At 45.2% G+C, this 24,429-nt stretch overlaps 1 protein-coding gene across 1 annotated transcript in view; it reads left to right on the top strand.

Moving 5' to 3' along the window:
- The window catches only part of LOC126214956 (C3 and PZP-like alpha-2-macroglobulin domain-containing protein 8), an 877,403-nt gene that overhangs the window by 506,276 nt on the left and 346,698 nt on the right, over positions 1 to 24,429 (top strand). The window contains exons 5-7 of the mRNA XM_049941592.1: positions 507 to 632; positions 5,969 to 6,118; positions 6,236 to 6,366. Of these exons, the coding sequence (XP_049797549.1) occupies positions 507 to 632; positions 5,969 to 6,118; positions 6,236 to 6,366 (407 nt within the window). The remainder of the gene's footprint in view (positions 1 to 506; positions 633 to 5,968; positions 6,119 to 6,235; positions 6,367 to 24,429) is intronic.

Genomic DNA, 24,429 nt, shown 5'->3' with positions numbered 1-24,429 from the left:
TACCAATCACAAATCCTGTCCAAGTCATCTTGTATTCTCCTACAGTCATTCAACGACGACACCTTCCCGTACACCACAGCACCATCAGCAAACAGCCACACATTGCTATCCGCCCTATCCAAAAGATAATTTATGTAGATAGAAAACAACAGCGGACCTATCACACTTCCCTGGGGCACTCGATACCCTCACAGCCGATGAACACTCACCATCGAGGACAACGTACTGGGTTCTATTACTTATGACGTCTTCGAGCCAGTCACATATTTGAGATCCAATCTCATATGCTCGTACCTTAGTGAGGAGTCTGCAGTGGGGCACCGAGTCAAACGCTTTCCGGAAGTCAAGGAATATGGCATCCGTCTGATACCCTTCATCCATGGTTCGCAAGATTTGCTCTTTGTCCTGAGCTGCTAGTGTCGATGCTGGGAAAGTTCGTCCACAGTTGGCACATACGTTTGCAACTGTGTGTGACTGTATTGTGATGCTTTTCCTTATTGCTGCAGTGCACTTCTGGGTGCTGGCGCTGGACCAATCACTGCGACTTCCCTCCGGAGCGGCGGGCAGCGTGTGCGTCAGGGACCCCGCCGGAAACTGCGTGGCGCGGTGGCCGCAAGTCAGCCTCGGACACGGTGAGTAATTCCGTTTCTATCTCCTGTCACCACCTCGTCACTGGATCTCGACTTAGTAGTGCCACAGTTGCCAAGCAAGCCACAAACAGTCAGCAGTATCAAGCAATAATATCGTACAGTACCGAGGAACAATGCAGTAAAGGGTACCTCAGGGATCAGTGATTGGACCAATACTATTTCTCGAGCTGCGAAATGGTCGCGAATAAAACAGATACACTAAATGGAATAAATTTCCTTTACTTTACGTCTGTGGTCACAAACTTTTTGTCATCAGACTACCGGTTTCGGAGTTTATGAGTTGGTTGTGTTTGTAGATGTCGTCTTTTTGTGTCTGATGGCGCCATCTGTATATATATATATATATATATATATATATATATATATATATATATATATATATATATATATATAGGGTGAGTCACCTAACGTTACCACTGGATATATTTCGTAAACCACATCAAATACTGACGAACCGATTCCACAGACCGAACGTGAGGAGAGGGGCTAGTGTAATTGTTTAATACAAACCATACAAAAATGCACGGAAGTATGTTTTTTAACACAAACCTACGTTTTTTTGAAATGGAACCCCGTTAGTTTTGTTAGCACATCTGAACATATAAACAAATACGTAATGAGTGCCGTTTGTTGCATTGTAAAATGTTAATTACATCCGGAGATATTGTAACCTGAAGTTGATGTTTGAAACCTCCGACGTTCAGTTGCGTGTTGTAACAAACACGGGCCACGGTCGGCGAGTAGCATCTGCAGGGACATGTTTACGATGACGACCGTGTTTACGAGTGTGGCTGTAGTGCACTGTTGTGGTTTGGTCTAGCTGTCGCAGTGTCCGCATGTAGCGCTTGCTGCTATTGTTATTCTGCATTCGTCTCCGCACGCAGACCAACTGTAGTACACCGTGTTACCAGACGTCTGTGATAGTGTAGTGTTGTAGGAACTGTGACCATGGTGTATTCGAACTCTGAAAAGGCGGAGATGATACTCATCTACGGCAAGTGTCGACGAAATTCAGCTGAAGCCTGCAGGGTGTACGCAGAACGGTACCCGGACAGAGAGCATCCGACGTGCCGCACATTGCAAAACATCTACCGCCAACTGTATGCAACAGGTATGGTCGTAGCACGCAAACGGGTCCGTAACAGGTCCGTCACAGGAGAAGCGGGTGCAGTTGGTGTGTTAGCTGCTGTTGCCATGAACCCACACATGAGTACACGGGACATTGCGAGAGCCGGTGGACTGAGTCAAAGTAGTGTCATGCGCATACTGCATCGTCACCGCTTTCACCCGTTTCATGTGTCGCTACATCAGCAATTACATGGTGATGACTTTAATCATCGAGTGCAATTCTGTCAATGGGCATTAACAGAGAATGCGTTGCAGTTCTACCTGTTTACCGATGAAGCGGGTTTCACAAACCGCGGGGCAGTGAACCTACGGAACATGCATTACTGGTCCGTGGACAATCCTTGCTGGCTCAGACAGGTAGAGCGACAGCGACCGTGGACTGTAAATGTATGGTGCGAATCATTGGTCCTCACTTCATTGCAGGGGCCCAAACAGCTGCAACATACATCACGTTTCTACAGAATGATCTGCCAACGTTGCTCGAAAATGTCCCACTGGAAACGCGTCGACGTATGTGGTATCAGCATGATGGTGCACCTGCACATTCCGCAATTAACACTAGGCTGACCCTTGACCCTTGACAGGATGTTCGACGGGCGTTTCATAGGACGTGGAGGACGCATAAATTGGCCAGCCCGTTCTCCTGATCTTACACCTCTGGACTTCTTTTTGTGTGGTACGTTAAAGGAGAATGTGTAACGTGATGTGCCTACAAACCCAGAATATATGAAACAACGTATTGTGGCAGCCTGCGGCGACATTACACCAGATGTACTGCGGCGTGTACGACATTCATTAGTCCAGAGATTGCAATTGTGTGCAGCAAATGATGGCCACCACATTGAACATGTATTGGCCTGACATGTCGGGACGCACTCTATTCCACTCCGTAATTGAAAACGGAAACCATGTGTGTACGTGTACCTCACCCCTCATGGTAAAGTACATGTGCGTCAGTGAAAAAGACTAATGAAAAGGTGTTAGTATGTGGACGTAATGTGCTGTTCCAATCTCTTCTGTACCTAAGGTCCATCACCGTTCATTTTGGATCCCTACGTAATTTGGTGCTCTCCGATACACACGATCGAACAGCGGAGGAGTGGTACTCAAGCGTCAACTTTAGGTTACAATATCTCAGGATGTAATTAACATTTTACAATGCGACAAACGGCACTGATTATGTATTTGTTTATATGTTCAGATGTGATAACAAAACTAACGGGGTTCCATTTAAAAAAACGTAGGTTTGTGTTAAAAAACATACTTCCGTGCATTTTTGTATGGTTTGTATTAACCAATTACACTAGCCCCTCTCCTCACGTTCGGTCTGTGGAATCGATTCGTCAGTATTTGATGTGGTTTACGAAATATATCCAGTGGTAATGTTAGGTGACTCACCCCATATATATATATATATATATATATATATATATATATATATATATATATATATATATATATATATATATGGTTGTAGAATAACATATTAAAATATCTGCAGATCTTCGTGGATCACCCTATATATAAATAACAGCATATGTTAGAGTTGCCAGCAGCATATGCAGATGTCTCTTGCACATGCTGTTATATCTGCAGATATTTTAATATGTTATTCTACAAGTAAAACTAAAGAAAGAAGTTCATATAAATATAGGTCCGCAAATGTTTACTTACAGAATTGCTGGTAATAAAAGATTTTGCCTGAAATTTAGCAACTTCGCTGATACGAGTTTGAAGCCATCGCAAAACTGTAAGAGCTTAAAGTAAAGCACTATTTCCATTTATCATGTTGTTATTTATCTGGTGAATCTAATAAAACATGTTCCAGGCGTGTACCTGCAGTAGTTACTAAAATAGTTACTATGTCGTTTCACTTAAATACACTGTTGTTATTATGTTCTTTCACTGAACAACACAGAAAACTAACTCGTTTCAAGGTTAGGAAACGAATGAAACAACTCACTGACGGTTGCCAACAATGACACAAACGTTTCTACATTCTTAATGGAAAGTAAACAAATTTACCTGTATAATAATCTTTGCTTCTCTGGATGTACTGGAAAACTACTGCAGATACACGTCTGGGACATGTTTTATTAGATTCACCAGACCAATAACAACATCATAAATGGAAATCTTGCTTTCCTGTAAGCTCTTACAGTTTTGCGATGGCTTCGTATTAGCGAAGTTTCTAAATTTCAGGCAAAATCTTTTATTAGCTTTAACTCCGTAACTTCCAGGAGATTTAATGTATTAAGATTAAAAAACAGCCGACCAGTTGCAAAGGATAAAGTAATCTTTACCTAGGTTTCGATAGATTTAAATCTATCTTCTTCAGAAGGCGGCAGTATTACATTAACATGGAGTGATATGTCATTGTCGTTTTTACAAACATCTGCATAGCTCCATTAGTCAAAATAAAATATAGCCCTGAGAATAGGGTTTGTTAGACAAATAAAAATAAGTACATGGAAGTTGGAGAGCATAGATTTAAATCTATCGAAACCTAGGTAAAGATTACTTTATCCTTTGCAACTGGTCGGCTGTTTTTTAATCTTAATACGTGGAACCGTTGCTGTTGCGCAGCTATGTTTAAAATACCGAGATTTAATGTAGTTAAAATTTGTACCGGAATATGTTTACGGTTTTCGAGTTATTCATGAGTTATTCAACCGTCTATATGAACTTTTTCCTTTAGTTTTACTTGTAGACTAACATATTAAAATATTTGCTTACCTTCGTGAATCACCCTATATATTTTACGATGCTGGTGCTGATTTCGTGTTTAACATTTGACGATGCCACTATGGTTCCGGTACATTAGGACATGCTTTTATAAAACAGGTCTGAAGGTGGTCATCAGAGGCCGAAACCGGTAGTCCGACGACAAAAAAATTTGTGACCATAGACGTGAAGTAAAGGAAATTTATTAATACTGTTTCTTATACGGGATGATTCATCTGCCCCTAGCGATGTGGTTTTATACATCCCTCAGTTCTGTTTTTGGCCTTAGTAAACCACGTTAGAGATTTTCAAATTCTCTCGCTCGGTACAGGTATAAAAAATGAAAGGAATGAACAGGATCCTTTTCCAACAGATTTAATGTAGTTAAAATTTGTACTGGAATGTGTTTTCGGTTTTCGAGTTATTCATGAGTTATTCAAACGTATCCCTCCTCCCACACTCAGCTTCCACGGTCAGGATTTCTAGCATCGCTGTTCACGGCACGCCCTTCAATCACTGTACAAAAGTTTGCGACTGCGCGACATTTCCCACGTTCGACGTGTTTTGGCAGACAAGTTTCGATCTTTGTAGTTCTTTCGTTTGACGCCTATTTCGTGAGATGTTTGGCCCGGTCACGATCAAATATATATATTAAGTACAAATGCATATACCCTCTTTTGTTCAAACTTGTTCAAACCAATGCAAATTCCACAATTAAAAATTACTACTTTTTTTAAAATTAGGTTTATTTAAAAACGAAAAATTTTGGCACTTCTGTTGTGTCTCATTGACATCTTTGTTTCTCTTTTAATCGGTTATTAGTAACAAATAATAAATACCTGTTATATCGAAAAACAATCAAATACAGAAAAATACCGATTAATCAGAACTAAAATACCGGTATCGGTTTTAAGCGCCCTGTTTTTTGTGGTGTCACCGCCAGACACCACACTTGCTAGGTGGTAGCCTTTAAATCGGCCGCGGTCCGTTAGTATACGTCGGACCCGCGTGTCGCCACTATCAGTGATTGCAGACCGAGCGCCGCCACACGACAGGTCTAGTCTAGAGAGACTCTCCAGCACTCGCCCCAGTTGTACAGCCGACTTTGCTAGCGATGGTTCACTGGCTACATACGCTCTCGTTTGCAGAGACGACAGTTTAGCATAGCCTTCAGCTACGTCATTTGCTACGACCTAGCAAGGCGCGATATTCAGTGACAGTATATTGATATTGTGAATCGTGTACCTTCAAGAGCGACGTTCATCATTAATGGATTAAAGTTAAGTATCAAACTAATTACGCCCGCATTCTGAATTTTAATTCCTTGTCATGTTCCAGACCTCACATCAGTATAGTTCTTCCCTCCTCACGGCAGCCTGCGTGAGCTATAACGCGTGCATTTCGGCCTCCACTAGTAACACGGTGTTGGCTCTTCTGCCAACACGTTTTTGCCATCCCAATTGCAGGCGTGCTGAGCTTCTCGCTACCGCTGTCGGGGGCGGCGCCCACGGGCACGTGGCACCTGCAACTGGAGGCAGACGACCGCCGTCTCCCCGGCTGGGGGGCGGCGGCAGCCTTCAACGTCAGCCTGTCGCGGCACGAGGCGGCCGGGGGCGGCGGGGGCAGCGGCGCCGGGGGCGGCACGACCAGGCCGCTGGGCACGCCGGCCTCGCCTTGGCTGGGAGCCGGGGGCGGCGGAGGCGACGAGGGCGGCGGGGGCGGCGGCGGTGGAGGTCGCGGCGAGGCGACGCAGGCGTCGGCGCCGGAGGACGAGGTGGCGATGGCGGAGGAGCACTTCGTGGAGCTGCGCTTCGGGCGCGCCGTCCGCAGGCTGTACAAGCCAGGCCTGCCGTTCGTTGGCAAGGTGAGTGGCAGCCACCCTCTGCCACGCACTGCATTCTGCCATTGCTGGTATCCTGCGCAACGATGAACATCTCCTGATGGAGGACCATCACCAACCTCACCTCACATTTTAAATCATACGCGAGTGGCCTGCCGGTACCATCCGACCGCCGTGTCATCCTCAGTAGAGGATGCAGATAGGAGGGGTGTGGGGTCAGCACACCGCTCTCCCGGTCGTTATGATGGTATTCTTGACCGAGGCCGCTACTATTCGGTCGAGTAGCTCCTCAATTGGCATCACGAGGCTGAGTGCACCCCGAAAAATGGCCACAGCGCATGGCGGCCGGGATGGTGACCCATCCAAGTGCCGAACACGCACGACAGCGCTTAACTTCGGTGATCTCACGGGAACCGGTGTATCCACTGCGGCATATCTGATGAAAGCTACAGAAACATTGCTTTTTGCCAGGGAAGTCTGTAAACTCCAGCTCCGTTCAATATACACCGAACTGAACACAAAACGGGTTAGAACACTGTTGGAGAAACAACGAAACAAACATGACAAATTAAAACAGACCTAAAATACCCAAGATTAACGATCTTCTACAGAAACTTGAAATTTAGCGCGGACTTCAATGCGAGATTCTTATAACAGTTCCCACAATGAATTTTTGCCTCGAAACCTGGCAGAAAATCATGGTCGTATGGGAAGTATGTTAGCGGCAAGAATGCCTTCTCTGCGCGATAGCAATGGAGATGCTATCGAAGACAGTGCTGCCTAAGCAGAGTTACCAAACACAGCCTTCCGAAATGCCTTCCCAAAAGAAGACGAAGAAAATATTCTAGAATTCGAATCGAGAACAGCTGCCAACATGAGTAACGTAGAAGTAAATATCCTCGGAGTAGTGGAGCAGCTTACATCACTTAATAAAAGCAAGTCTTCTGGTCCGGACTGTATACCAATTAGGTTCCTTTCGGAGTATGCTGACGCATTAGCTCCATACTTAACAATCAAATACAACCGTTCGCTCGACGAAAGATCCGTACTCAAAGACTGGAAAGTTGCACAGGTCACACCAACATTCAAAAAAGATAGGAGTAATCCACTAAATTAGGCGCATATCGTTAACGTCGATATGATGCATGGTTTTGGAACACGTATTGTGTTCGAACATTATGAATTACCTCGAAGAAAACGGTCTATTAACACAGCGTCAACATGGGTTTAAAAACATCGTTCCTGTGAAATACAACTAGCTCTTTATTCACTTGAAGTGCTGAGTGCTACTGACAAGGAATTTCAGATCGATTCCGTATTTCTGGTTTTCCGGAAGTGTTCTGACACTGTACCATACAAGCGGCTTGTAGTGAAATTGCGTTCGTATAGAATATCGTCTCAGTTATGTGACTCGATTTGTGATTTCCTGTCGGTTCTTAGCAATTGACGGAGAGTCATCGAGTAAAACAGAAGTGATTGCTGGCGTTCCCCAAGGTAGTGTTAGGTCCTTTGTTGTTGTTGTTGTGGTCTTCAGTCCTGAGACTGGTTTGATGCAGCTCTCCATGCTACTCTATCCTATGCAAGCTTCTTCATCTCCCAGTACCTACTGCAACCTACATCCTTCTGAATCTGCCTAGTGTATTCATCTCTTGGTCTCCCTCTACGATTTTTACCCTCCACGCTGCCCTCCAGTGCTAAATTTGTGATCCCTTGATGCCTCAAAACATGTCCTACCAACCGATCCCTTCTTCTAGTCAAGTTGTGCCACAAACTTCTCTTCTCCCCAATCATATTCAATACCTCCTCATTAGTTACGTGATCTACCCACCTTATCTTCAGCATTCTTCTATAGCACCACATTTCGAAGCTTCTATTCTCTTCTTGTCCAAACTATTTATCGTCCATGTTTCACTTCCATACATGGCTATACTCCATACAAATACTTTCAGAAACTACTTCCTGACACTTAAATCTATACTCGATGTTAACAAATTTCTCTTCTTCAGAAACGCTTTCCTTGCCATTGCCAGTCTACATTTTATATCCTCTCTACTTCGACCATCATCAGTTATTTTACTCCCTAAATAGCAAAACTCCTTTACTACTTGAAGTGTCTCATTTCCTAATCTAATCCCCTCAGCATCACCCGATTTAATTCGACTACATTCCATGATCCTCGTTTTGCTTTTGTTGATGTTCATCTTATATCCTCCTTTCAAGACACTGTCCATTCCGTTCAACTGCTCTTCCAAGTCCTTTGCTGTCTCTGACAGAATTACAATGTCATCGGCGAACCTCAAAGTTTTTACTTCTTCCCCATGAATTTTAATACCTACTCCGAATTTTTCTTTTGTTTCCTTTACTGCTTGCTCAACATACAGATTGAATAACTTCGGGGAGAGGCTACAACCCTGTCTCACTCCTTTCCCAACCACTGCTTCCCTTTCATGCCCCTCGACTCTTATAACTGCCATCTGGTTTCTGTACAAATTGTAAATAGCCTTTCGCTCCCTGTATTTTACCCCTGCCACCTTCAGAATTTGAAAGAGAGTATTCCAGTTAACGTTGTCAAAAGCTTTTTCTAAGTCTACAAATGCTAGAAACGTAGGTTTGCCTTTTCTTAATCTTTCTTCTAAGATAAATCGTAAGGTTAGTATTGCCGCACGTGTTCCAACACTTCTACGTAATCCAAACTGATCTTCCCCGAGGTCCGCTTCTACCAGTTTTTCCATTCGTCTGTAAAGAATTCGCATTAGTATTTTGCAGCTGTGACTTATTAAACTGATAGTTCGGTAATTTTCACATCTGTCAACACCTGCTTTCTTTGGTATTGGAATTATTATATTCTTCTTGAAGTCTGTGGGTATTTCGCCTGTCTCATACATCTTGCTCACCAGATGGTAGAGTTTTGTCAGGACTGGCTCTCCCAAGGCCATCAGTAGTTCTAATGGAATGTTGCATACTCCCGGGGCCTTGTTTCGACTCAGGTCTTTCAGTGCTCTGTCAAACTCTTCACGCAGTATCTTATCTCCCATTTCATCTTCATCTACATCCTCTTCCATTTCCATAATACTGCCCTCAAGTACATCGCCCTTGTATAAAACCTCTATATACTCCTTCCACCTTTCTGCCTTCCCTTCTTTGCTTAGAACTGGGTTGCCATCTGAGCTCTTGATATTCATAGAAGTGGTTCTCTTCTCTCCAAAGGTCTCTTTAATTTCCCTGTAGGCAGTATCTATCCCTAGTGAGACAAGCCTCTACATCCTTACATTTTTCCTCTAGCCATCCCTGCTTAGCCATTTTGCACTTTCTGTCGATCTCATTTTTGAGACGTTTGTATTCCCTTTTGCCTGCTTCATTTACTGCATTTTTATATTTTCTCCTTTCATCAATTAAATTCAATATTTCTTCTGTTACCCAAGGATTTCTATTAGCCCTCGTCTTTTTACCTACTTGATCCTCTGCTGCCTTCACTACTTCATCCCTCAGAGCTTCCCATTCTTCTTCTACTGTATTTCTTTCCCCCATTCCTGTCAATTGTTCCCGTATGCTCTCCCTGAAACTCTCTACAACCTCTGGTTCTTTCAGTTTATCCAGGTCCCATCTCCTTAAATTCCCACCTTTTTGCAGTTTCTTCAGTTTCAATCTGCAGTTCATAACCAATAGATTGTGGTCAGAATCCACATCTGCCCCTGGAAATGTCTTACAATTTAAAACCTGGTTCCTAAATCTCTGTCTTACCATTATATAATCTATGTGATACCTATTAGTATCTCCAGGATTCTTCCAGGTATACAACCTTCTTTTATGATTCTTGAACCAAGTCTGAGCTATGATTAAGTTATGCTCTGTGCAAAATTCTACAAGGCGGCTTCCTCTTTCATTTCTTCCCCCCAATCCATATTCACCTACTATGTTTCCTTCTCTCCCTTTTCCTACTGACTAATTCCAGTCACCCATGACTATTAAATTTTCGTCTCCCTTCACTACTTGAATAATTTCTTTTATCTCGTCATACATTTCATCAATTTCTTCACCATCTGCAGAGCTAGTTGGCATATAAACTTGTACTACTGTAGTAGGCATGGGCTTTGTGTCTATCTTGGCCACAATAATGCGTTCACTATGCTGTTTGTAGTAGCTAACCCGCACTCCAATTTTTTTATTCATTATTAAACCTACTCCTGCATTACCCCTATTTGATTTTGTATTTATAACCCTGTAATCACCTGACCAAAAGTCTTGTTCCTCCTGCCACCGAACTTCACTAATTCCCACTATATCTAACTTTAACCTATCCATTTCCCTTTTTAAATTTTCTAACCTACCTGCCCGATTAAGGGATCTGACATTCCACGCTCCGGTCCGTAGAATGCCAGTTTTCTTTCTCCTGATAACGACGTCCTCTTGAGTAGTCCCCGCCCGGAGATCCGAATGGGGGACTATTTTACCTCCGGAATATTTTACCCAAGAGGACGCCATCATCATTTAATCATACAGTAAAGCTGCATGTCCTCGGGAAAAATTACGGCTGTAGTTTCCCCTTGCTTTCAGCCGTTCGCAGTACCAGCACAGCAAGGCCGTTTTGGTTAATGTTACAAGGCCAGATCAGTCAATCATCCAGACTGTTGCCCCTGCAACTACTGAAAAGGCTGCTGCCCCTCTTCAGGAACCACATGTTTGTCTGGCCTCTCAACAGATACCCCTCCCTTGTGGTTGCACCTACGGTACGGCCATCTGTATCGCTGAGGCACGCAAGCCTCCCCACCAACAGCAAGGTCCATGGTTCATGGGGGTAGATAGGTCCTTTGCTGTTACGATTTAGAAACGATATCTGAATGGTGCGAAAAGTGGCAGTTGGCCCTAAACAACGAAAAGTGTGAGGTCATCCACATGAGTGCTCAAAGTAACTCGTTAAACTTCGGTTAGACGATAAATCAGTCTAATCTAAAAGCCATAAATTCAACTAAATACCTAGGTATTACAATTACGAACAACTTAAATTGGAAAGACCACACAAAAAATGTTGTGGGGAAGGCTAACCAAAGACTGCGTTTTATTGGCAGGACACTTAGAAAATGTAACAGACATACTAAGGAGACTGCCTACACTACGCTTGTCCGTCCTCTTTTAGAATACTGCTGCGCGGTGTGGGATCCTCGTCAGGTAGGAGTGACGGAGTACATCGAAAAAGTTCAAAGAAAGGCAGCACGGTTTGTATTATCGCGAAATATGGGAGAGAGTGTCACAGAAATGATACAGGATTTGGGCTGGAAATCGTTAAAAGAAACGAGTTTTTCGTTGCGACGCAGTCTTCTCACGAAATTCCAATCACCAACTTTTTCCTCCGAATGCGAAAATATTTTGTTGACACCGACCTCGATAGGGAGGAACCAGCACCACGATAAAATAAGGGAAATCAGAGCTCCACGGAAAGATATGAGTGTTCATTCGTTCCGCGTGCTATACGACATTGGAATGATAGAGAATTGTGAAGGTGGTTCGATGAACTCTCTGCCAGGCACTTATATGTGATTTTCAGAGTATCCATGTAGATGTAGATGTAGAAGTGCTGAAGAAAATGGTAAGAGAATCCGTATTCAAATACAGAGGTGTGTAAACAGGCAGAATACGACGCTGCGGCTATGTAAGGCAATAAGTATCTGGCGCAGTTGTGAGATCGATTACTGCTGCTACAATGGCAGGTTAACAAGATTTAAGAGAGTCAGAAAGTGGTGTTGTAGTGGGCTCACGAGCGATGGGACACAGCATATCCGAGCTAGCAATGAAGTGGGGATTTTCCCGTACGACCGTTTCACGAGTGTACCTTGAATGTGCATGTCAGCAGGGGATTGTCCAAGCTGGTGGAGGCTCTGTATAGATGTGGGGCGAGTGCAGTAGGAGTGATATGGGACCCCTAATATGTGTAGATACGACTCTGACAGGTGACACGTACGTAAGCACCCTTGCCTGATCACCTGAGTCCATTCATGTCCACTGTGTATTCCGACGGACTTGGCCAATTCCAGCAGGACAATGCGACCTCCCACACGCCCAGAATGGCTACAGAGTGGCAGGAGAAACACCCTTTTGAGTTTAAACACTTCCACTGACTACCAAACTCCCCAAACATGAATATGAACTGTTCAGCAGAGATCTCCACCCCTTCGTACTCTCACGGATTTATGGAGAGCAGTGCAGGAGTGATAGTGTCAGTTCCCGCCAGCAATGCTTGAGACGTTAGTCGAGTCCACACCACGACGCGCTGCGGCAGTTCTATGTGCTACACAGTATTAGGCAAGTGCACCAGTTTCTTTGACTCTTCAGTGAATATACTAACGACCAACCCATAGTCCGCAAGTGCAGGATGCCGATGATCTCGCGCTGCCAACCCAAAGCACAAACCTAGATTTAGAATGCTCTTGAGCATCTGTCAAAATACTACAGAATAAACCAGCTTAAACCAGACACATCAAAGATACAAGTGCGTGCTTCCCATTTGAGAAATAGGGAAGCCACCCACAAGTTAAAGAAAAAAAGGTCTGGGGTTAAGGTTGTAGATAGTGACCCTCCAGAATACCTAGGAGTAACACTTGACACATCTATAACGTTCAAAAAACACTGCATGAATTTCAAATCAAAAATCTCCACCAGGGACAACCTACTGAGAAATCTGGCCGGGTCACAGTGGGGCAGTCAAGCCTGAAACCATCCGAACTTCTACAATGGGATTATGCTACTCTACTGCAGAGTATGCCTGTCCTGTTTCGTATAAGTCAACTCGTGGCAAACAGGTGGATATTGTCCTAAACGACACACGCAGAATTACAAAAGGCTGCTTGAAGTCAATTCTACCACCTTGCAGGGACTGCGTCACCTCCTGTTCGGAGAGAGATAAGTCTGCAGCTCGTGGTCTAGCGGTTAGCGTTGCAGCCTCTGGATCACCGGGTCCATATTCAGTTACTGGCTGCGTTGGGGATGGTTCAAATGGCTCTGAGCACTACGGGACTTAACATCTATGGTCATCAGTCCTGGGTTGCGGATTTTCTCTGCCCGGGGACTGGGTGTTGTCCTCGTCATTTCATCATCATCATCATAATTCGTGAAAGTGGCTAGATTGGACTGTGCAAAAATTGGGCTCTGTAAAAACTAGGACTTTGTATGGGCACTGATGACTGTGCAGTTGAGCGCCTACAAACCCAAACATCATCATCATCAGAGATAAATAGCGGCAGACAGGGAAAGAGAAATAGTACCAACCAGGGAAAGAACGAAACTGGAGCAGGAAGAAACGCATCCCTTGCATGGGCAACGACCCTGGCCACAACGACTAACGTCAAGGAAAAGTTTCCTTTGAACATCAGAGAAACTAACAATCACTTATGATGAAGCCATGCTGCAGTTATGAATGACTGAGATATCCCACCCTCCGGGTTGGAAAGACTGTCAGAATCTGTATCCTCTGGTCTCGACGAGAACTGGACGATCTGGGAGCCCTCGATTAGGCTGGGATCACAACTGGGCAGATCAAGGACTAACCTGGCAAAGTGCGGATAAGCTGAAGAAAAAAAAACCCAATGTGACTGCAGGGAAGAACAGACCATTCAGCATATGCTTCAGTGTCGACTGCGTCCAGATATCTGTACAGGGGATGACCTTACCTGGGCAATAGAAAATGCACTGCAAGTTTCCAAATTTTGTTTAAAGATTACATAAACTGTGGTGATCTGACAGCAATTGTATAAACCGTGTTTTGTGTACGTTTCTGACACAAGAATAATAATAATCAGCACTACCGATCTATTCCGCGTGAAAATTTGGACTACACTCCTGGAAATGGAAATAAGAACACCGTGAATTCATTGTCCCAGGAAGGGGAAACTTTATTGACACATTCCTGGGGTCAGATACATCACATGATCACGCTGTCAGAACCACAGGCACATAGGCACAGGCAACAGAGCATGCACAATGTCGGCACTAGTACAGTGTATATCCACCTTTCGCAGCAATGCAGGCTGCTATTCTCCCATGGAGACGATCGTAGAGATGCTGGATGTAGTCCTGTGGAACGGCTTGCCATGCCATTTCCACCTGGCGCCTCAGTTGGACCAACGTTCGTGCTGGACGTGCAGACCGCGTGAGGCGACGCTTCATCCAGTCCCAAACATGCTCAATGGGGGACATATCCGGAGATCTAGCTGGCCAGGGTAGTTGACTTACACCTTCTAGAGCACGTTGGGTGGCACGGGATACATGCGGACGTGCATTGTCCTGTTGGAACAGCAAGTTCCCTTTCCGGTCTAGGAATGGTAGAACGATGGGTTCGATGACGGTTTGGATGTACCGTGCACTATTCAGTGTCCCCTCGACGATCACCAGTGGTGTACGGCCAGTGTAGGAGATCGCTCCCCACACCATGATGCCGGGTGTTGGCCCTGTGTGCCTCGGTCGTATGCAGTCCTGATTGTGGCGCTCACCTGCACGGCGCCAAACACGCATACGACCATCATTGGCACCAAGGCAGAAGCGACTCTCATCGCTGAAGACGACACGTCTCCATTCGTCCCTCCATTCACGCCTGTCGCGACACCACTTTGAGGCGGGCTGCACGATGTTGGGGCGTGAGCGGAAGACGGCCTAACGGTGTGCGGGACCGTAGCCCAGCTTCATGGAGACGGTTGCGAATGGTCCTCGCCGATACCCCATGAGCAACAGTGTCCCTAATTTGCTGGGAAGTGGCGGTGCGGTCCCCTACGGCACTGCGTAGGATCCTACGGTCTTGGCGTGCATCCGTGCGTCGCTGCGGTCCGGTCCCAGGTCGACGGGCACGTGCACCTTCCGCCGACCACTGGCGACAACATCGATGTACTGTGGAGACCTCACGCCCCACGTGTTGAGCAATTCGGCGGTACGTCCACCCGGCCTCCCGCATGCCCACTATACGCCCTCGCTCAAAGTCCGTCAACTGCACATACGGTTCACGTCCACGCTGTCGCGGCATGCTACCAGTGTTAAAGACTGCGATGGAGCTCCGTATGCCACGGCAAACCGGCTGACACTGACGGCGGCGGTGCACAAATGCTGCGCAGCTAGCGCCATTCGACGGCCAACACCGCGGTTCCTGGTGTGTCCGCTGTGCCGTGCGTGTGATCATTGCTTGTACAGCCCTCTCGCAGTGTCCGGAGCAAGTATGGTGGGTCTGACACACCGGTGTCAATGTGTTCTTTTTTCCATTTCCAGGAGTGTATAATTCTAAATTGGCAAAGCTGCTGTTTCAAAAGTCTCTGTTACTGATAAGTTAGAAATACGTACGGTATCTAACAATCACTTTCTGAGCATTACTGGTGAATTAAACAAAAACTTACTTTCTACAGGGAATCATATGACTCTCCTGGAAAATGCCTTTCCGAGACTGATGTCTGAAATACTCCTCTGGGGTATAGACAAGGGGGAGATTGAGTCAGTAATAAAATCACTGAGGACTACGGCCTTTCACGGATATCATGGAGTACCTAGCGGAATATTACAGTGCTGTTCTGCACATGTTAGCCCTGTACTTAGCCATATTTGTAATTTTTCCTCTAAAAATATTGAGTTTCCTGAACGATTAAAGTACTCACTATGAAGCCGCCTTATAAAAAGGGCTAAAGGGATAATGCACATAATTTTAGGCCTATTTCTATGCCATCAGTGTTTGCTAAAGTTATTGAAAAGACTGTGTATGTAAGGATAACTGATCATTTTATTTCACATAATTTATTGTCAACTGTATAGTTCGGATTTAGAACTGGTTTAACAACTGAAAATGCTATATTCTCTTTTGTCTGTGAGGTACTGGATGGATTAAACAAAAGGTTTCGAAAGCTAGGTTTCTTTTTTGATTTAACCAAGGCGTTTTATTCTGTTGATCACAAAATATTGCTCCAGAAGTTGGACTATTATGGAGTACAGGGAGCAGCTCACAATTGGTTCACCTCTTATTTTAAGAACAGACAGCAAACGGTCATTATTCACAGTGTTGAGAATGGCTGTGACGTGGGGTCTGAGTGGGGTACAGTCAAATGGGGGGGAGGGGGTGCCCCAGGCATCAGTGCGGGGGCCACTTTCGTTCCTTAGTTATATAAATGATATGCCCTCTAATATTACTGCTAACTAAAATGTTTCTGTTTGCTGATGACAGTAGCTTGGTAACAAAGGGTGTTGATTGCAACAATGGCTCGGTTTCAAATAGTGCAGTGCATGGCATAAGTTCATGGCTTGTAGAAAATAAACTAACTCAAAATCAACGTAAAACTCAGGTTTTACAGTTTATAACACACAATTCAACAAAACCCAATGTTTTAATTTCACAGAATGGGCATGTGATAAGTGAAACTGAACAGTTCAAATTTCTAGGTTTTCAGAAAGTTAGTAAGCTGTCGTGAAAAGCGAACTTTCTGGATCTTTTTCAAAGACTTCATGCTGCCATTTTTACTATTCGAACGGTATGTGAACTAAGTGATAGTTCGAAGCGAAAAGTAGTCTACTTTGCTTATTTTTATTCGGTTATGACGTGTGTTATTATATTTTGGGGTAACTCTTCCCATTCTCAAAGATATTTTTTGCTCAGAAACGGCCGATTCGGGCAATAAGTGGTGTAAGTTCGCGTCTTGTCGACCCATGTTTACTAGACTGGGTATTTTGGCATTACTACTACTACTACTACTACTACTACGTGATCAGGCCCAGTGGACCGCACGCATCTACAAGTTTCCTCCTCCACTGTATTCTGTCCATTGCTGCTATCCGCCATCCGTTCACATCTATTGACACTTGGTTTAAATCTTCATGGCGTCCATCCATCCAACGCTTCTTGGGTCTCCCTGGCAGTCTCTTTCCTGTAGGTGTGAAATCCAGGAGCTTCCGAGGCCATCTGTGATCCTCCATCCGGGCCACATGGCCGGCCCACTGCATTCGTTTGGCTTTGACAGTTCCTGCTATGTTGGGCTGCTGGTATAGTTCCTCAAGCTCTCGGTTGTATCTGATCCTCCATTCCCCTGTATCTGCATCCAGACCCGGACCGAAGATCTTCCGAAGCACTTTTCTCTCAAAAACAAGGAGCTTATGGAAGTCCTGTTTCCGGATACTCCATGTCTCACAGCTATATAGAACAACAGGCTGGATCAGGGTTTTGTGCAGTCGAATCTTGAACTGTCTGGAGAGAGATTTGGACCGAAGCAGTTGTGCTAGACTGTGGTAAGATCGGTTTCCTGCTTGTATTCTGGCATTGATCTCTGCTTCACATGACGAGTTCTCAGTGAAAAGTGCCCCTAGGTATTTGAATTCTTGCACTCTCTTGTAGGCATGGTCCCCAACCTGCAGTGATTGTAGATGATCAGCAGTCTGACAATGACCACGCGTCATGACGAGGTACTCTGTCTTAGCTTCGTTTATGTTTAGCCCAAATTTGCTGGCAGCCACCTTCAGTGCTTTGGTCATTTGCTCCAACTCCTCTTCCGACCTAGAGAGTAAACAGATGTCGTCTGCATAGGCTAAGTATGCCAGTCTCTTTCCTTCGCTTTCAATCCCTTCGTTCTCTTGGAAGGTCTCGCGTATGATCTTCTCGAGGGCAAAGTTGAACAGGATAGGGGACAACCCATCTCCTTGCCTGTCACAATTTCAAATTCCTCAGTTACGCGATTTCCCATCTTCACCTTTGCATGTGTTTCATTCAGACAGATCTTTATCAGATTGATGAGTTTCTCTGCTCTGTTTGGCCTCGAAATATATAAGTTATTTACTGTCGTTTCTTGTTAACAATATCAGCATATTCCAAAGAACTAGCAGCTTTCTCTCAGTTAATACTGGGCAGAAATCCTATCTGCATTTGGAGCGCCCTTCCTTAACTCTCATGCAGAAAGGTGTGCATTATACTGCTGCATCCATTTTTAATAAGCTGTCACAAGAATTCAAAAATCTTAGCAGTAACCCACGCGCTTTCAAATCTGAATTGAAGATTTTCCTCGTGGGTCACTTTTTCTATTCTCTCTAGGATTTCCTTGAAAAAGTAAGCTGATTCCTGTAGTATATTGTTAATTCTGTTTACATAAACTTACGGTTTTTCTTTTTTGAGTTCATACACATTTTATTTTATCTGTTTTTTACGTTAAGTTGTAATTTCGTGTACTGATACGTTCCACGACCTTGGAGATTTACTCATCAATTTGGTCCTAGAGAACTAGAGGTATGGAATTTAAAAAAAAATTTAAAATGTGGGGAATCAGCTGGCCCAATAGTTATTCTGCCTTCCTGACCGAAAATTTTGACATACTTAATCCTTATAGCCATCCTCTCTTTGTAATGAAGCCTTCATATTCAGCATGTCCCTCTTTCTGCTGCCATCTCCTTTTCCTCCCAGTGGCTCTTCCTGCTGTCTGCATCTCCCACTGACACTATCTTTCCTCCCGCTCTTCCTTACCACTGTCTCCTTCTCTGGCACTTTCACTTCCTCTCTGTTCCACCGCCATTCTCTTCGTCCCATTCTTTTTCTCCCTCATTCCCATTGCCTTTTTTTTCTCGTGTACAGTCTGCCGGCTTTCTTTTCAGCCACCATTGCCTCGTCTCCTGTTACGTCTGCCACAGACGGCCCCTGCCAGGCAGACTACACTCAAGACACCCCTGTGTACCATATAACATACACAAGCACTTGCAGGAGCAACCAAGAGGAAAACAATTCTTCAAAATAAACAGAACTTGCTAGAGACTTATGCGAACCTTTTTCTGCAGAGGTCGCCTCACAGACACAGGGAAAGTTGGAGTACTCTGCCAGCCTCCGCCAGCTTTGTAAGGCCAGTGCAGCAGCAGTACAGCCAGTTACTCGCCGAGCTAGGACCAGCTCCGATGGACCTCACCGAGGCTCTTGATGAATAGTCGTCTACATGTTATTTGTTTTCTTTGTGTGTATATAGTGATTGTTCGAGAAGTTTAGTTCAGTTTCAATAAACGACATTGTACTGAGTGTTCTACAATACTTTCTTCATCTCCAGACATGTCCTTAGCGATTGTTTGCACCGACTTTTGATCAGCAGACCATGAAATTTCAACTCAGGGGAGTAGGGGGTCTGGGAGGATCCGAAGCCCTCCCTCCCCCCACCTTGGGGCCCTTGAAAGATCTTGAGTCATCTGTTTTTTTTTTTTTTTCATTTCCACTACATTCTCTTGCTCACACTACTTCTATCTCCTCTCACCTCTCTTTCTCTTTTACTGCCACACTCTCGCACTGATCATCTCTATTTCCTCTCTTGCGTTACATTCCTATTTTCTTTATCCATCTCCCATTTCACTCTCACTTCCTCTCTCCCACCATCAGTGTTTTCTCTCACTGTCTCCTCCTCCTTCCACTGTCCATCACTGTCTCCTTGCTACTCTCTTTCAGCACAAAAAGAACGTGAATATGTTCACCTGCGAGAATGATTGGCAAGCAAGACCGAATGAGGACTTGTCCAGCTGGCTCCCCACTTTTCTATCAAAGTTTTTTTTAAACAGGAGCACATTCGTCTTTTTGCACCCTGACACAGGCCTTTTTTCTATTGCTTCCCTTCTTTTCCCTGTCACAGCAGGATGCAGTGTTAATACAAGGGCCGTTCTAAAAGTAATGCCTCCTATTTTTATTCACAGAAACTGAAGGACATCAATAAATCACAACAGCACAGCTAAACCGAGAGGTATTTCAGCTTACAGACTGTCATTTTTCCACGTAGTCACCATCATTCGTTACGCATTTTTCCCCGGCCGGCTCTCAGAGGCCCAAAGGGACAGAAGTCTGAAGGCGCTAAATGGGGACTGTACGGTGGATGTGTAAAACAGATCAGCCAAATCTTGCAATGAGTTGCGTAGCCAAAGAACTCGTGTGGAGCCTGGAGTTTTCATGTTCGTCTTCTTCTCTGGCCTTACCCTGGGAATTCGGCCTTTCAGCTTAGTCAGTGTCGTCTTGCAGCGTGCCAAACTGACAGTTTCTCCAGAACATCTACAACAACCACATTCTGTCTATCCCAGAAGACCGTGCACATCCCTTTGCCTGCAGACGGGTGTGTCTGTGAATATCTTCTTTGACAGAGAATTCGCATGTCGCCATTCCATGGACTGGCTATTGGATTCCGCCTTGTAGTGGTGACACCACATCACATCTCCAGTGACGATGCTACAAAGACAACACCTTCAGCTTCATATTGGTCCAGCAGGTTCCGACAGACTTCCATTCGATGAGTTTTTTCCTCTTCTGTAAGCATCCGCTGGACCCATCTCGTACAGACTTAGCAATAACCGAGATGTTCCAACATTGTTTTCAAGGCATTTCAGCCAACATTCAGCTTTGCACACAACTCTCTATTCGTTATCCGACGATCAGTAGGGATGAGTTGATCAAGGCCCTCTTCATTGCGAGGGATGACAGCTGTGCAAGCTAGACCAACCCGTGGCTTGTCATGCACACACTTTCCACCACGTCGTAAACGCCGCACCCATCGCCTCACAAGAATGGTTCAAATGGCTCTGAGCACTATGGGACTTAACATCTAAGGTCATCAATCCCATAGTCTTATAACTACCTAAACCTAACTAGGGAAATCACACACATCCATGGCTGAGGCAGGATTCGAACCTGCGACCGTAGCAGCAGCGGGGTTCCGGACTGAAGCGACTAGAAACGCTCGGCCACACCAGTCGGCATCGCCTCTGCCTCTGGAGTGGTCGAGTGGTTCTAGGCGCTACACTCTGAAACCGCACAGCTGCTACGGTTGCAGGTTCGAATCCTGCCTCCGGCATGGACATGTGTGATGTCCTTAGGTTAGTTAGGTTTAAGTAGTTCCAAGTTCTAGGGGACTTATGACCTCAGCAGTTGAGTCCCATAGTGCTCAGAGCCATTTCAACCATTTGCATTGCCTCACATCGATCACATCTATTGTATCGTCTCCATACTCCTTTAGCAAGCGTCGATGGATTTCAATCGGAGCAATTTCTTCAGCAGTGAGCAATCCAATCAGACAGCGCTGTTTTATACGTGCACCGATATCAGATTCCATTTTGGCGCCAACAACCTCAGAACAACACAAAAACCACCTGCAAATGAAAGAGGAAGGTTCAAACATTAGCACTACGCCAACGATATCTGGCACGGTCATCCAAAGGTACAAATATATATATATATATATATATATATATATATTCGGAACGAGCCCTGTATAAAACAAATTCTACAGGTCAGTAAAGTTTTCCATAACACTTTTAGGCTACAACTGCAGTATGCTAAAAATGCTGTGTTTCATTTGCAAGTTAAAGAATTTCGCACCACAAAAAAATTTTTTGTAAGAATCTTACGCCGCCAGGGCAACGGCCTTGCCGCCGTGGAAACACCGGTTCCCGCCAGGTAACCGAAGTTATGCGCTGTCGGGCGTGGCCGGCACTTGGATGGGTGACCGCCCGGGCTGCCATGCGCTGTTGCCATTTTTCGGGGTGCACTCAGGCTCGCGATGCCAATTGAGGAGCTGCTGGACCGAATAGTAGCGGCTCCCGTCAAAGAAAACCATCATAACGACCAGGACAGCTGTGTGCTGACCACGCGACCCTCCTATCCGCATCCTCCACTGAGGATGACACGGCGGTCGGATGGTCCCGATGGGCCACTTGTGGCCTGAAGACGGAGATGCTTACACCGCCAGGTGGAGGCATCGAATAATATCCAGGTAAAGACAGCCTGTTCTGTGCCCTTCAATCAGACGCAGTGCTGGGTAAGCTTTGATTGGTGAAAAAATGGCGACGGTAAAAATAGTTTTGTGACGTCAGAACCATTATAGTCACCCCAGAACCGCCTTGCTGTTTGTTGACTACGGCAGTGAAACTACATTCACGCCATACTTGCTTCAGTACGACAATTTTGATCCTGTTGATCTCGCTGACGCATAAACATACCGGAAAAAGTTTCCGTAGCTCGTCGAGAACATCATATTAATAACAGGGTAAAAAATTCGTCAACATCAGTTGTCAACAGAAGTGGTCACCCGCGCAATTCGTATTTTCAGTACCCAAAAATCAAGGTTTGTCCAGGTTTTCTCGGGAGCAGTCCATAACAAATGGTGCTTCTACACTGAGCAGCCAAAGAAACTGGTACACCCGCGCAATATCGTGTAGGGGCTCCATGAGTACGCATAAGTGCCTCAGCACGACGTGGCATGGACTCGACTAATATCTGAAGCAGTGATAGAGGGCAATGACACCACGAATCCAGCACGGCTGTCCCTAAATCCGTAAACAAACGAGGAGTTGGACGCCTCTTCCAAACAACACGTTGCAATGCAACCAAGATATGCTCAATAATTTTCATGTCTGGGGACTTTGGTGGCCAGCGGATGTGTTTGAGCTCAGAAGAGTATTCCTGGAGCCACTCTGAAGATATTCCGGACGTGTGGGGTTTGAATTGTCCTGCTGTCCGTTAGAATGCACAATGGACATGGATGGATGCAGGTGATCAGACAGGATGCTCACTTACGTTTAATCCGTTAGAGTCGTATCTAGACGTATCAGGGGTCCCATATCACTCCAACTACACACGTCCCACACCATTACAGAGCCTCCACCAGCTTGAACAGTCCCCTGCTGACATGCAGGGTCCATGGAGTCACGAGGTTGTCTCCATAGCCGTACACGTCCATCCGCCCGATACAATTTGAATGTCGGTGTTGACGGGACCAGGCGAGGCTTCAAATGGTTCAAATGGCTCTAACAAGGGAACCTCACAATCGCACCCCCCTCAGATTTAGTTATAAGTTGGCACAGTGGATAGGCCTTGAAAAACTGAAAACAGATCAATTGAGAAAACAGGAAGAAGTTGTGTGGAACTGTGAAAAAATAAGCAAAATATACAAACTGAGTAGTTCGCGGGAAGATAGGCGACATCAAGGACTGTAAGAACACCGGAGCACCGTGGTCTCGTGGTAACGTGAGCAGCTGCGGAACGAGAGGTCCTTGGTTCAAATCCTCCATCGAGTGAAAAGTTTAATTTTTTTATTTTCAGTTTATGTGACAAACTATTGTGTTTTCATCACTTTTTTGGGAGTGATTATCACATCCACAAGAAAACCTAAATCGGGCAAGGTAGAAGAATCTTTTTACCCATTCGCCAAGTGTACAAGTTAGGTGGGTCGACAACATATTCCTGTCATGTGACGCACATGCCGTCACCAGTGTCGTATAGAATATATCAGATGTGTTTTCCTGTGGAGGAATCGGTTGACCTATGACCTTGCGATCAAATGTTGTCGGTTCCCATTGGAGAGGCACGTCCTTTCGTCTACTAATCGCACGGTTTTGCGATGCGGTCGCAAAACACAGACACTAAACTTATTGCAGTGAACAAAGACGTCAATGAACGAACGGACAGATAATAACTATGCAAAAATAAAGAAAATAAAATTTTCACTGGAGGGGAGACTTGAACCAAAGACCTCTTCTTCAGCAGATGCTCGCGCTACCACTGGACCACGACGCTCCTGAGCGCACAGTGTCCATGATATTGCCTATCCTCCCCGTGGACTACTCAGTTTGTATATTTTGCTTATTTTTTCACAGTTCCACACAACTTCTTCCTGTTTTCTCAATTGATCTGTGTTCAGTTCATCAAGGCCTATCCACTGTGCCAACTAAATCTGACGGGGGTGCGATGGGGAGGTTCCCTTGTAAGCAGTATGGGACTTAACATCTGAGGTCATCAGTCCCCTATACTTAGAACTACTTACACCTAACTAGCCTAAGGATATCACACACATCCATGCCCGAGGCAGCATTCGAACCTGCGACCGTAGCAGCAGCGCGGTTCCGGACTGAAGCGCCTAGAACCGCTCGGCCACAGAGGCCGGTCCAGGCGAGGCGAGACCCTTCGGGTCCGAAAGCCTGTGTCGATGCTGTTTCGTTGAATTCGTTGATGGCCCAGCATTGAAATCTGCAGCAATTTGCAGAAGGGTTGCACTTCTGTCACGCTGAACTACACTCCTGGAAATTGAAATAAGAACACCGTGAATTCATTGTCCCAGGAAGGGGAAACTTTATTGACAC

This window comes from Schistocerca nitens, chromosome 12 (genome assembly GCF_023898315.1).
Source record: "Schistocerca nitens isolate TAMUIC-IGC-003100 chromosome 12, iqSchNite1.1, whole genome shotgun sequence".
Classification (NCBI taxonomy): domain Eukaryota; kingdom Metazoa; phylum Arthropoda; class Insecta; order Orthoptera; family Acrididae; genus Schistocerca; species Schistocerca nitens.
Note: the sequence above shows the minus strand (reverse complement) of the source record. Positions and strands in the feature narration are given on the sequence as shown.